The 15071-nt window shown below is 38.3% G+C and overlaps 1 protein-coding gene across 1 annotated transcript in view; it reads left to right on the top strand.

Moving 5' to 3' along the window:
• LOC139449671 (uncharacterized) overlaps positions 1-2763 on the top strand; it is a 28471-nt gene extending 25708 nt beyond the window's left edge. Inside the window, exons 17-18 of the mRNA XM_071231157.1 lie at positions 765-876; positions 2365-2763. Coding sequence (XP_071087258.1) covers positions 765-876; positions 2365-2668 — 416 coding nt within the window. The 3' untranslated portion in view covers positions 2669-2763. The remainder of the gene's footprint in view (positions 1-764; positions 877-2364) is intronic.
• Positions 2764-15071: the final 12308 nt, after the last annotated feature.

Below are 15071 nucleotides of genomic sequence, written 5' to 3' on the forward strand. Positions count from 1 at the left end.
CTAACATATTAGTATTCCTACTTGAAGGCAAGGTCTCAGGAAGTGAATCATGTGGGATCTGTCGTCATATCCTAACACATGCATTTGGCTAAATCATAGAAAGTGCGATGCAGATTTGCAAGGGAATCTAAAAGGAAAACATTTGGTATAGTGTATAGTGTACAGCTCAGTGTAACGACATTCATTGTCAAAATCTAGTATAGGGAGCAGCATAGAGATACGGTTACCGCAGCTATCTTACTGGAGATGTTCCGCTCAATTAAGTGTACTCTTTACAATATTTTATTCATATAAGTGAGGTGATCGGAGGGGGAATAGGTTCGATGTATCGGTACATTCGAGATAAAGGACTGCGAGATAACGAGGCTCGAATGTACATAAATACAACCATGAATCAAAATGTGTTGTAGCCAAGATCGCATCTGCCCTCTCACAAGGACAATGTATTTAAAACCCAGTGGCAGTACAGTTTACGAATATTGGTACAACATGTGTATTTGCAGTGTTAATCTCATCCCACAATGGTAAAAATGTAGGCTTAAGATCAGCTGCAGTATAAAAACAGATATCCTTACCAACCACTGACACTATCAGAAATGTTATCCCGATCTTTTATCAGACAGAAAGTTCACTGGTAAAAAGGCATGGAAGAATAATTGTTGTGATTTTGAAAACATGAATTTGTAATTAGAATATCATGTCACAATGCACATGAACGTGTTGTATCACGTCACGGAATTCTAATGTCAGTCATGTCCTTTCAGGTAATCCAGTGGTCGGAAACACCCTTGTACTGGTGGTGTCAGGGACTGTGTCTGCTGTAGTTGCAGTTGTTATGATCATCGTTGGAGTTGTTGTCTGGAAGAGGAAACAAAGGTCCTTCTGAACTGCATATTATAAACCTTTGCCGGTCTATTTATCACATTTATCGTAATTCGGTAGCCTTACCGATGTGATGAACTAATTCCATAAAATTGGTATCACGATCAGATAAAAATGCAAATGACGTCACTTCGTGGGGTCTCTTTAAATCCACATACATGTTTGATTGCTGAATAAATCCACTGACAAACGCTCCATTACGTTTGGATAGGGGTTTAGTGATTCAGTCGACAGGCGAGACTGCAAATCATTGGCCAATTTATTATAAAAGGGACCGTTTCCCTAATTTAAAACAGTTGTATCTGGCCGAAATATGTCAGAATTGTTACTGTGTTTCATTTTATCGTTGTTCGTTACATGTGACGCTGCTCTTCTTAACGTTATGACAGGGCAGGCACACAAAACAAACCTGACGTCTCATAGTCTAAGGTGAAAATAACTTCCCTTTGATAAAGGGCAGTTACTCTTGCAGGCCGGCCGATGGATTGCCGCGAAAGCCAAGTAGAAACAATATCTGTAGGCAATTGTTATTTGTATGTGTACGCACACCACTCTTAAAGAGACATGTTTCAGTTGCAACTATATTGACTTTTGTCACTTCCCGACTGACGAGACACTGACTTTCTGACTTTTAATATATGTTTTTCGACGACAGAATTTCAGAATGACATTAAATGATAAAGAGGTTAAATACAATGTTTATTCCTAATACAGGATATTCACCATCTCAAAACGCACTCGGGTTATAACCTCAATGATTGTGTGCCCCTACCGTAAATACTATACAGTAGAGATAACACAATACTAATATCTTTCAAAGATTTTTTTAAGGTATCTGCCGCATACACAAGTGCACGTTTCGGTTCACTTACAATCATTATGTAAGTTATGTAATGATAATACATGTATATAAAATAAGCTGACTGCTTTAACATGGTTCGTGATGAGCATGATATGAAAATAGTGCGATAATAATAGTGTCAAATTGGAGTTTACAGGCGATAATAATGTTTTAAATTTGTACTTATTATAGTGACATTATAACAGAATGATCTGGAAGAAATCACTTTTAAAGAGGACAAAGAAAGACAAAGAGATATATTCATCTTAAATTTGTTGTATTACAAATTGGACATAGTCGTAAATGAATAGCAGTTGTCAACCATCTGTACCGTCGTTAATCTAAGAAGACCCGACCTGAATTTTATTGGTATATTCCGAAATCAGTGTCATATGTTAGACAATTCAGATACATTTCTAGCATGTACAAAATACACACCGATTTGGCATACTGTTTCAAACAAGTTCAATACCATGTACAGGGATCTTTACACAGCAATGACGAGGAAAACAATATATCCCGGATGCTTTTCGCTTCATTTCTGAAATATAGTTTGACTGGCTCCAGTCTGTTGATGTATATACTGTAATATTTGTTTGAGTGATTCCTTTAATGTTCATATTGGTGTTTACTTATTACAGACGTCAACCGGAAAGCCCTGACCAAGCTGTGTACGAAAACACAGAGCTACCGAAAAATGTTAAAGCTGAAAAGACAAAACCTCAGGCCAACAGAAATGAACCTGAAGACAAGACGTATGAAATGCTTGATGTCAACTCGCGCAACACAGGCCCTGGGGAAGGAGCATATTGTTCTTTCCAGACTCGCGGGTCGGAAGAGAAAAGCATGTATGAATCCATTGAAAGTCAGATGTACGTAAACAGGGTCGTGCCATCACGCGGGACATCCGACAGTACATCAAATGAGATATACGAAGAAATCTAAACACAGAATACACTACCACACAAACATCCTCTCATGCATAGTCTTTGTTAAGAGAACATATACTAACCACTGTTTGTTGCCAAACATGCGTTGCCACTGTAACCCGAGGGATTGGATCTCTGCTCATTATGTCAATCACTGGATTGTCTGGGGCTGTCAGATACATGTACATGCACCTAATGTTTACAACAAACAAATAGAGATTAGTTTGATAACTGAATATTACAATGTTATGTCGAGTGCCATTACATATATGTAGTTGCCACGGATTTGTACAGACAAAAGTCACAAGTAATTCACCACAGATCCAGGCATTCAGCTAAAGTAGTGCTCTGTATTCTTTAGTGTCTGCCGCCAGTCCTGAATTGCACTATCGCCCAAAACATATAACAAGGGATTACCATACAGTCATTCGCCCACTTGATTTAATAGAATCATCATGGATCACGCCATGGAAAAAAGTGAGAGAAAAATTATTTTCATAACATATGTCCCCTGTATTTTGTCGATATTCGAATTAGGGAAGCAACTCTCCCAACATGTTCGTTTGTTTCTGTTTTATAAGTTCTCCATTTGTGAGGCCAAGATTCAAATTGTGAAACATTTTTGCACACAATTTGGCATGCAATAGTATTCTAACAATAGGTGTTTTTTTCTTCAGCCCACGCTAAAACTGTCCAACACTCACAATAATTTAGAGTAAATCTCACAGCTTGCTGATTATTGTTGGTTTGACGTTTTTTTCTTTTCTGAGATTGCATTATTCTCAGTGAAACAAATAGAATACATTAATTGTTCAGATACGTTTTCACATTAAACGTGCTTAACTAGTAATGATCAGAGAAATTTTAACACGTCCAATTTTTTATTCTGGAAACCCATTTGTCCACAAACTTTCCATGCTGTGGTCAAGTCTCTGTCAAAGGTATTTACAACATTGAAGATAAAATGTTTAAAGTATCGAAAACTCAAAATTTAAACTATGTCGCAATATTTTCCGTTGCTCAAAATTCATGTTTTTCTTTTGCAAATACATAAAGGTGTGTCTACAAGCATCATGGCACATAATTCAGCTCATTTTAACTTAAATAACCTAATATAGGCCTTATTAAAATATTTCGCCCATGTTTTGGTCAGTCCCTTTCACGCATTAACTAATTGTGTGCAAAGTATATTCTATCATGTGAAATATACTTTATATGATATAATTACATTACTGTTTAAAATGGGCCTTTGGTTGGATGTTACCTTTATAGAAGTTTTACCTTTTGTACATATTGTAAGGTTCTTTAATGACTCCGGATATTTATAGTTGATCATACGAATTTATACCAGTGTACTCCAATTCACTGGCGTTGTAATTATCGTTCACAGCAATAAAGTTTAGTTGGTTTCTTACTCATTTCCCATTTTATGTCTGGTTGTTACTTTTCTATTCGTTACATTGTTTATGATGACTTACAATAATGAGGCCACAAAGCTGAAGAACCCGGCCTGCCGCATCTTTGGTCTGGTGTATTGAAGTAAAATGTTAACGGCCTATGCTTTTAAGTAGATTTTGCGTTCCATATACGTTCCATTAATCACACTGGGCAATTAGCTGACACTAAGTGTGCGATATACAGGTACACGTGCGCGTATTTTAATGAAAAAGACCGATTCGTCTTTCATTGCAGAACGTTTGGCTGAAAATCTCACATTCTAACGAAATCTCAAAATATTTATTTTTTATATGAGGTGTCGAACTGACAAATAGGAATTATGTTTGAAGCCGATTGAGGAAAACTTGAGTGAATAAACTGTTTAATGTATTGCCACTTTTGATACGAAAAAAAGTCCTAAAAAAAAAACAACAGCTTTCTTGTGATAATTCCCATATTCTCATTAGTACGTTTCATGATATCAATCACTGGATTGTCTGGTACAGACCGCCGTCATATAGCTAGAATATTGCTGAGTGTGGCTTAAACCAACCAGTAGTACGTTGTATCTAATTACAGTGTCCGCCTTATTTACAGGTGAGTCTACAATACCTGCTCTTACTGAAATGTGGTGACAACATGAAAATATTAAACTTCAAGCATTGAATCTAAACTAAACTCCTGTTTTTCGAAAGGCCACTGTATTTACTGGTATTGATATCAACGTTTAAATCACGTTTTTCAATGTTATTTATTCATGATTCAGGTCGATCTCTCAGCAGTTCAGATATACCTGACCTCAAAGGTGACATTTGTCTTACTTTTGTTGTTACATAAGTGTTTAAGAGGTTGCCTTCTGCCTAAGCAATTTCTGCTGACCTATCCCTCTTTGGGACTCCTGTGTGTGAGTAGGGTACACATATCTATTGTGAGTTTGGTATTCACAGAATTTCTGTTTTTGTATTGATATGATTTCTATTCTCGTATATTGATATAATTTCATTTTTATCTTTGGCTGCTGTTTATATACGTTCGAGTAGCTGTCGATGTCTCAGAAATAGAGTTAGTTTGGCCTTCGCTATTGCATCTCTTGGCTTTAGGAGATCTATGACAGATAGCGGATCTAACTGCAATTCTTGTTTTAACCGAGCCCGGGCTGGGGCGTGGTCTTGACATTCCAGTAACACGTGAGCAATGGATTCAGCCTGATTGCAAGATGAACAAACCTTGTCATAGTGCATTTTGTGACCGAGTCTGAGGCGTGAGATGGCAATTTCAATTTTCCTTTCATTTGAGTATGAGTTTGGTTTTTGTTGGATCTTGGGTTGAATTGTGCATAGCCATCTGCCGATCTTACATGCGTCCCATTGGGCTTGCCATCCTTCTGCTATAGAGGCTTTGATTTTGCTTTCTATCTCTAGTTTACTGAAGGGAATACTGACTGACCGTCAGGCAGGCGAAACGAATGTGCTTGGGGATTGGAGCTGTGGATATGGATCATGTAACCAGCACTGTTGCTGATAGGATTCTTGGATCCATTAGTGTATGTATGGGCCCAGCTGTCCCAGCGTCTGATCGTAGAAGAGTTGGTTTTCCTCTTTGGTGACTTCTGATGCTAAAGTGGGATTTTTACGAGGTTGGGTTTCATCTCGAGTGTTTTTGTCTTGCCATATCTTTTTAACCAGGGGGTTTGATGTTCGTCCCCAAGTGAAGTGCCTGTTGCTGCGACTGTGGCCAGCATTAGGGCTTTGTGTTGTATTCTGTCGAGGCGACTCAAGACAATAGTTGATGCTGAGAGAAAGGCCTCACAACCATAGACTAATTTCCGTCTGATAAGTGATTTGTAGACTTTCAGCTGAGTGTCCCTCAATGTGCCTGAAATTGCCCGTAATACGTTCAGGTCTTTTTTACATCTGTTTTCCATATATTCTATAAGTTTGCCCCAAGTGAGGTGTTGATGAAGGATCACCAAAAGAAATAGTGCTGATTTTTCGAAATTGGTTGGTTTGCGTTTTAAGGATACACCGGGTATCATAGCATTTTTCCCCCGGCGTTTGAATAGAACTCCAACAGGTGTGTTTCACTTGAAAGGGTAAATCCCCATTTATTCCACCATTTATCTACTCTGCCCAAGGCTGACTGTTTTTTTCTTCTGATTTGTGAAATATATCCGTGCTTTACCCATATTGCTCTGTCATCAGCGAATTTAGAATTTTGGGTAGGAGAGTTGACATAATCAAAAGATCATTGATCATGATATTTAATAGGGTTGGGCTAATAATGCTGCCTTGTGGCGTGCCATTGTCCAGTGACATAGGATCAGATTGATTGTTCCCTGTTTTAACTGATAGCGACCTGTCTTGAAGGAAGCTGTCTATAAAGTTTGCCATGTTCCCTTTGACTCCATTTGTGCTAGTTTTGTGAGGAATATGTCATGCCATACCATGTCGAAGGCTTTGCTGAAGTCCAGAAATACTGCGGCTAGGTATAGCTGTATAAGTGAGCGTTTTTTATTTCATTTTCCAGTCTTAGAATATGATCTTGACACGTGTGTCTCTTCCTGAAGCCGCTTTGGTCAGGTTTGATGTGATTGCCAGTTTCAAGATGATGCATGTGCCTTTTCATAACCATGGCTTCCATAGCTTTTCACATGTTTGAGGTGAGTGAGATCGGTCGATAAGAGTTTGGTAGGGCTTCATCTTTCCCTTGCTTTAGAAGAGAGATAACTGCATTATGTTTCCATGCTTTGGGGACTTCTCCTTTCGACCATATCCTGTTATACAACTCAGTGAGTAATCTTTTGGTTTGATCAGGTTTTTCAATATCTCGTAACTGGTTGTGTCAAGATCAGGTGCTGTGCCTTTTCTATGTTGTATCGCATCATCAAACTCTGTCACAGTAAATGGTATATTGTATACCAGATGCTTGCTTTGCGCCTGTTTTGATATCTTAAGCAAAAGCCGTTCTTCCTGTTTGAATTCTTTGCTGCAATTTATATTGCTGCTGACGGATGGGAAGTGCTCGGCTAGAATGTTGGCCTTTTCTTTGACTGTATGGGCGTTGGCCAACTTGGGATGTTTTCTGGGTTTACCCTTGGTTGCGTGTATTTTGCTCCAGACCATTTTCGCATTTGTTTTCTTCATATTGAGATTTGCAGAAGCTTCGCTATGACTCATTTTTAGAATCGTCTATGAGCTGTCTTACTTTTGTCCTGGCTGCTCAGACTTGGGCGAAGGCTGATTTATCCCTTTTTGACCTATTTAGGCCTTTTTTCTCACTCTTCTAGCTTTTGCTATTTCCCAGTTCCACCATGGTACCGGAGTTTTGCAAGTTTTGTGGTCATTTTGGAATTGATTTTTCAGCTGTGGCAATAATTGCTGAGGTGAGGTATTGGCCAAAAAGATCAGGATTATCCGAGGCAATTTCTGAGGATTTGAATGATATACATTCCTTCCTGAAGTTAGGCCAATCAACCTTTGCATAGTCCCATGTGGGCTGAGGATTGGTGAATATAGGAAGGTGGTCGCTTCCCCAAATGGCATCATGGACTTGCCATTGACAATGTGTGGCGAGGTTGTTGGTGGCAATTGTGAGGTCATTGAACTCCACGTGTTGTGGACTTGGTCATAACGTGTGTGACTGCCGTTGTTCGGAGTCGTCCTCAATCAATTTCTCTATCATTTTGCCGTATTTGCATGAATCATTCTTGTCTTTCCAAAGAGGGATGTGGGCATTAAAGTCACCAAGGATTATCCCATTTTTGCCCACTGTTTGAGCTAGTCTTGTTAGCTCTTCCATGTTTGTGTCATGGGTAACCCTTTGGTATATGTTAGCTGTGCGTAATTCATTGCCATTTGCCAGTTTTAGGGAGATCACTTGGGTTTCAAGGTTTCCTACGTTTGATTCGATTTTGTTTTAGGTACAGCTGTCGTGGACAAGGCTGATTATTCCTCCTCCCTTGTTGCCAGGTCTTTTTCTGTCTTTCCTATTTTGGGTGTACCCAGGTAGTGTGAATTTGGCTTTTTCACCGAGTTTAGTCTCCTGTATTAGAATGACATGCGTTTTTAACGCCTGATTTTTACGAGTGCATTCAGTTCATTGCCATGGCTGTTAAGGCTATTTGCATTCTACTGTAATAAAAGAAAGTCTATGATTGTTTATAGATGAGCGCTTATTGAATTTTTGGGGCATACCTTAGAGAGAGAGAGTTTATTGCAGTAAAGGGGCCACCGGCCCATTATTCAATACATATTTCACTGATTTTTTTCAATTCAATTGAGTGCCATACAATATTATACATTGGTCAATCAAAGTGACAATTAATTAATATTGAGTTGTTTACATCTTTTTTTCATTGACAGGAAAATATATTTCGCTAAGACATTTACAGTGTAGGCATTTTGTGATGACAGTAGTTGTTGGAATTTAAGAAGAGTTGGTTTTTGTACATAGTATTTCGGTAATAGACTTCTTATATCATTATAGAATGGGCATATCATACAAAAATGGTATTCAGTTTCGACACAAGGTACGATACACAATGGACAGAATCTTTCATTCGCACTTATACCAAGTGTACGTCCGTATTCAATCATAAGTTTATGGTTTGAACATCTAAATTTAATCAGAGCATTTCTATAAGGATGTACAATGACAAGTGATAGGTATTCTTCGAATTTAAAGACAGTCTTAACAGACTGGTACATTTTCAATCTAGAATATTTTGACAAATCCTCAAACCACATTTGGCAATCAATCTCTTTACAACGCTCTTCAAACTCTGACAAAAGGGAAGTGATACAATTAACATTTTGGTTTTTCCAAACAAATCCAAAACCGTACTTAAATAAAAGCATTTTAACATTATATGCCCAACAACTCTTATCTTATTCAGCTAACCTATATTGAAAAGAATATGCCTGCTGTAAAATCACATTATCTTGTTGATAAATTAATCTCAGCCAATACTTAATTATTTTGATGTACATCTTAGCTTTTAATGAACAATATCCAACTTCACCTCTAGCAACAACACTTGGTGTGTTTCTACCAAGACAGAGTAATTGCTTAAAGTAAGTATCATAAACACGGGTTGCGTCTGGCGATGGATGAAAACCCCAAATTTCAGATCCATAAGTCAACACTGGAAACAATTTAACATCAAAAATATACAGCAATACTGGCAATGATAAATTTCTAGAATTATTACATTGGGAGCGCATTGTATTCAAAACCTTGGACATTTGAAAAGACAGAGTTTTCTGTGTTTTATACCAGGAACCACTGCTAGAGAACTGAACACCTAAATATTTATAGGAAGGAACTATTTCTAATGATCTATGGTCAAATTCATATTTCCTAAGTCTACCACCTTTTCTAAAAACAACTACTTTTGTTTTCTCAACATTAACACAGAGGCTCCATTTTTTACAATAAACAGATAGTTTGTCAAGTCTTTTTTGTAGACCCTTTACTGTACTATCGAAGAGTGCCATGTCATCTGCAAACAGTAACATAAAAATATTACAAATACCCAGTTCTATACATCTGTCCTCATCTACATGTAAAAAATCTATAATATCATTAATATACAATGAAAAAAGTAATGGAGATAGTTGGCATCCCTGTTTCACACCGTTTAAGCAGTTGAAAAAATCAGTAAAACCACCCTGCAGTGAAATACATGACTGAACATTGGAATACATATTTCTAATAAGGCGAAAAACACTCCCTTTTATGTTGTACAACCAAATCTTATATAACATACTTTTTCTATTAATTGAATCAAATGCAGTATAAGGTCAATAAAACAACAATATAATCTACCTTTATACAAAGCAAAGTATTTAGCGATCAATGTATCTAAAACAAAGATGATGTCCAGTGTTTGAAATCCATGTCTAAAACCAGCTTGTTCAGGGATAAGAATATCATTAGTTTCAACAAATTTGGTCAGTCTTTCACATATAAAGATATGGGGCGATAATTTTTAGGATTGTTAACATTTCCTTTTTTTATGAATTGGAAGTATTGCACCAAGTGACCACTGTTTTGGATAGATGCCAGTTCTCAATACTGCATTGTATAAAGTCAGTAATAGGTTAACGCAAGCAAATGGAGCATTTTTGAAAAAGTCGATTGGTAAACCACTATATCCTGGAGCTTTGCCCTTTTTCATACCTGGAATAGCAGCAGTAATTTCATCATAACTAATATCTCTATCTAAATCATTCGTATTTACAGTTGTATCTATCAAATCATCGGTGATTGAGTCAATAAAGTCCATTATGCTTTCAATAAAGGATTGTTCATCGGGTTAAATGCTTATACTATTAAAGTGACTTTCAAAATGTCTTATCCACTCAGCAGGTGTAATATCTGGGTTAGTGAATTGTCGTTTTCCCTTTAGAATTGACCAGAATAGTTTGTTGTCCCTATTAAGAAGGCTCTCCTGAAGTTTTTCCTTTTTCATATTGAGAGCACGTGTATATTTCAGGTGACATAAATGTTTGTATGATTTCCATGCTTCGATATAGGTGAGGCGGTCGCGTGTACAGTTAGTTGCATGAAATGCACGAAGTTTACGGCATGCGTCACACCTGGCTTGGTAGCATTCCGCATCCCACCAGTTATGTCCCTTGTTGACTGTGGATACTGACGATTTCTTGAAGTCCTTTGAACATGACAGTAGCAAATCGTGGAATGTTCAAGCAACTTCCTCGACACGCCCACATGCTGCTACTGTTGTTATTTCTTGGATAGAATGTTCCGATATTAAATTCCAATTTTCAGTGTATTTTACCATTTTGTTCTCGTTCCAGACATATCTTGACTTTTTAGATAATGTATCGTTGGTCAACTTAGGTGATCTATATCCCTTGAACAAGACAGAGTATGTGATAGGAAAGTGTGTGGATTCAACTTCGTTACAAATATCGAAACTGGTAAACTGGTGAAATATGTTATTTGAGCACAAAACATAATCTACAACGCTTTGGCCCTCATTCACAACCCAAGTTATTTTCCCAATGTCTTTATCTTGAAACAAACGACCATTGCAGATACGGAGTTCATTTTTCTTGCAAAAGTCTAACAATGACTTTCCCCTTTTGTTTACATTTTTGTCTTGAGATATTCTTGGGGCGAGTTCATCCATTATATAGTTTATATTTTCGTCAATTGGCAAATAGGTGGTACCATCATTTTCTAAATAGTCTGCTAAATTCCCAGTTCTGGCGTTAAAGTCACCATGTAGAATGAATTCACAATTAGGAAAAGAACTTCGAAACGTATCAATATCCTCTTCTAGAATATCAAACAATTGTTCCTTTGAGTGTGGGCTGGTTGATCCTTCTGGAGAGTAATACACTGTGCCTATCACCACAGTAATGTTTAACTGCAGTTTTATCCACTGGACATTATCTGTTTTAGTACAGCCATGTAATTCACAGACGTTAGATGAAATGTCTTGATTCACGAATGTGAGTATCCCGCCTGAGTTTCTGATAGCATCACTTGCTTTAGTTCTGGTTTTGCTGTATGTATTATATCCATTAAAGTCTACTTTATCTTCTTTATTCAACCAGGATTCAACGAAACATGCTATATGATGTTTATTGATAAAATCTAAAGAAAGACTCTTTTGTAGTAATCTCTTGAAACCTTCACAGTTCCACACTGACAGTTTTAGGCTGATATCTGTGCATAATGGACGTTGGCCACACCCCTAATCATCATCATTCGTATCTGTTGCTTCCGCTGATTCCGTCACTGCTGCCGCGTTGTTTATACCACTTCTAGTGACTGGTGAGAATGTCTTTATGTGTATTAGGTTTTCATTTATGTGATCAAATCTGTACAGTTTGTTATCAATTTGAATCTTATCATATCTCAGTACTGCATACTTCATTTCATCTCTTGCTTTATCTAGAAACGTTTTCAACTTACGTCGGGTTTGTCGTACTTTTTCTGGAAAATCCTGAGAGATACCAAACTTCGATCCTTTCAGTTTGCTTGATCCTTTCAATATCGATTTTCTGTCAAGCGAATTTCTAATAGTCACGAGTACAGGTCTGGGTCCCAGTGATTTGGTAGGAAGTCGTCTGATGTCATCATATACAAAGTCTGTGGGTCTCAGTTCCATTTTGGTGATAACTTCTTTAAGTTTATTTTCGATTTCGCTTGTGGTTTCGCCAGTAGATTCTTCAATATTATAGAATATCAGATTATCTCTCTTGCTAAGTCCCTCCAGATATTCCACTTTATTTGATAGATTATTCACAGTGTCTTTCAGTTCTTTGTTTTCCTCCATCACCAATTGCATATCCCTTTCAACAGATTCAATTTTTCGATTAAGTTTATCAAAGTTCCCATTTATTTCCTGGCGCATTTCTTTCAGTTCTTTTAGGACTTCAGAAGCAGAAAACTCTCCCTCAATCGTCAGTTGGCGGGCCTGGGTTGGACTCAACATCGTTGCTAAGTGTCAACGTCAACACAGACACAAACAAACAGAGACGCAGAAGTAACCTGGTGTTCTTCGGCACGCGCAGCACGTGCGGCCTCGTGGCTGCTCGTCTAGCTCTTTTGAACATGAAGTTGATAAAGATTGAGTGAAAACAGCCGATTCTGGCTGTATAATCTGCATTTTCACAGCTCATCTTCTAGACGTTGTTGATATGAGGAACTTCTCAAAATGTTACCTTTGGTGGTAGATTGGTTGTGACGTTATTTCATTTTTTTCTCAGAGCGACATTTCTCTGCTGCTGCACTACACACCGCTAGGTGGCGTACCTTATTTAGGGACTGTTTCTTTGTTCCTTTGTATTTCATTATTTTTGAAGCCAGTTTGAAGATGCGGGTGGCTTTGGCTTTGACACTCATTTTTCTGCTTGTGATTTGGATCAATGCCGTGGCAATGAACTCGGTTTGTGTTCTGAGCCTTTTGTTTACCAAGAGCTGGTGTATTCTTTGCCTGACTGAATCGTTGGCTATGTGCCTCAGTTTGAGAATTAGAAGGCATGGGGTTTGATAGGTGTGCTTAGGTTTTTGCAGTGGCTTTGTGCCTGTGAGCAGGCGGATCAGTGTTCAGCAGAGTGATCAGTAGTCACTTGGGATTTTTCGACCTCAGTGTGTTGAAAAGATTTGGATTCAGATTGCTGAGTAGGTATTGTATTTTGCGTTTACTGATGAGCTAGCGTTTAGGACATTTCGGCGCCAAGGACCCTCTTTCCTGCAGTTTGAAACTCGGGAGCAGTTTTGCACTTGGGTGGCTGGTTGCATGATGTTTTTGTATGTCCATAGGGCATACAGTTTGTGCTTTGGGTTGGCCTTTTCCTGTATGGCATGTTTCAATGTCCTTACCGCCTAGATTAAGGTGGCCGGGGACTGACTGGCGTAGTAATGTGAGTATTACTACTCGCGTATTGGTTGTGCCATTTGATTTGATCCTGAACGCCGACAGGATTGTAGGTTGAGTGACGTTCTTTTGGGCTTGACAGACAATTTGATAAAGCTCATCGTCATTAATTTTTGTCCAGATGTACAGCGCATCTGACATTGCTAAGTCACTTGCAATGTCAACTGTTAGGTTGTCCCCGACAGCAACATATACTCTTCCACACCTATTTATTCTAATCATATTTTTGTGCTTTAGCTCTTTGGCAATATCTTGAGCTGTTGGGGTCTTATTAAGATCTTGGGAGAAGTCTGCGCTAAAGACTACTTTTTCCCGTTTGGTTTGTGGTCTTCTATTCTGTTCTGTCTTCGACTCCGATGAGACCATGTCTGTCTTTTCGGTACTACTTCAGCCTTGGGTGGGCTAGATTGAAGTTGTTTGCGTTTTAGCATGCCATGAGCCCATAGGGCACTTTAATCAATATTTTCTTTGTATTTAGTTCCTGAGAACTTGAATCTGTCATGCAAACGGTCAGGGACATTTAGCGCGACTTGACTATAAGTCATGTTGGCTGTTTTTTTGGCAGTTTTTCTCGTGACCAGAGTGAAGGGATTCCCTTCATTTGGGTTGGGCTGACCCTTTCGAGAACTGGGCTGGTTCTCTTGAGAGTTGGGCGGACTCTTAACAATTGTAATTTCTGGATATAAGTCCGCTCACCATTTCCATTTCCAAGTTCATATTTGTCGGTCCAAGGGGCCTATGTGATTGACGACTGTGCAGCTCAAGCTGGTGAGCGAACTGATCTTTGTGGGCGCGGAGGGTTATGTACAGTACGGAACCTGTGACACAACTCAGTGAGTCTGACTTAGACTATAATATAGTAATACTGTAATATAGTACGGTACCCATAGTACATGTGAGATTAAAATCAGGTTATGGATAAGTTAAATCCATTTAATGTGTTCTTATTCTACCTAACATTGTATTTAACATTGTTTGTAAATCTTCACTGAGTTAACTGTATTCTATATCATTGGAAAAACTTCTCTAATTCTGTGCTAATAAAACACACTCAATCCGACACAGATCAAAAGCAACTTATAAACACAATCACAATATGCTTAATCTGTATCACTTAACGAGTTGGAGTGGCATACTCTGCCCACAGTTAGGAGCAGCTCATTAATTAGAAGGTAAGACCAGGCAATTACACTGGTCACACTAGACTGGTCTGTCTGGCAACTAAGACGTCTGACAAATGGGATGTCTGGCCATTGGGAGTGAACCATCTGAAATACTGGTCAAAGCGGAAATACTACTGGTAAACAAGTATGCTTTGTAACGTCAGTTGAGTGGAATAATATTGCCAAGTAAATCAAGTATCAATGACAGGAATACTTGATTGTAAACCGATATTCAAGACTGATTCTATACCGATAATAAATTATATATCCGCCACGGGGACAAAAAAACCGTGGATATTGACTGAAGCATGTGATGAGTCTAGTATACACGTGGGAAGTCGATGACACATGGCCACATATAGCTGTGGCAATGTTGTGTGAGAAGGCTAGGAATCAGTGAAATA

Source organism: Haliotis cracherodii, unplaced genomic scaffold (genome assembly GCF_022045235.1).
Source record: "Haliotis cracherodii isolate W230 unplaced genomic scaffold, xgHalCrac1.p SCAF_8, whole genome shotgun sequence".
In the NCBI taxonomy this organism is placed as follows: domain Eukaryota; kingdom Metazoa; phylum Mollusca; class Gastropoda; order Lepetellida; family Haliotidae; genus Haliotis; species Haliotis cracherodii.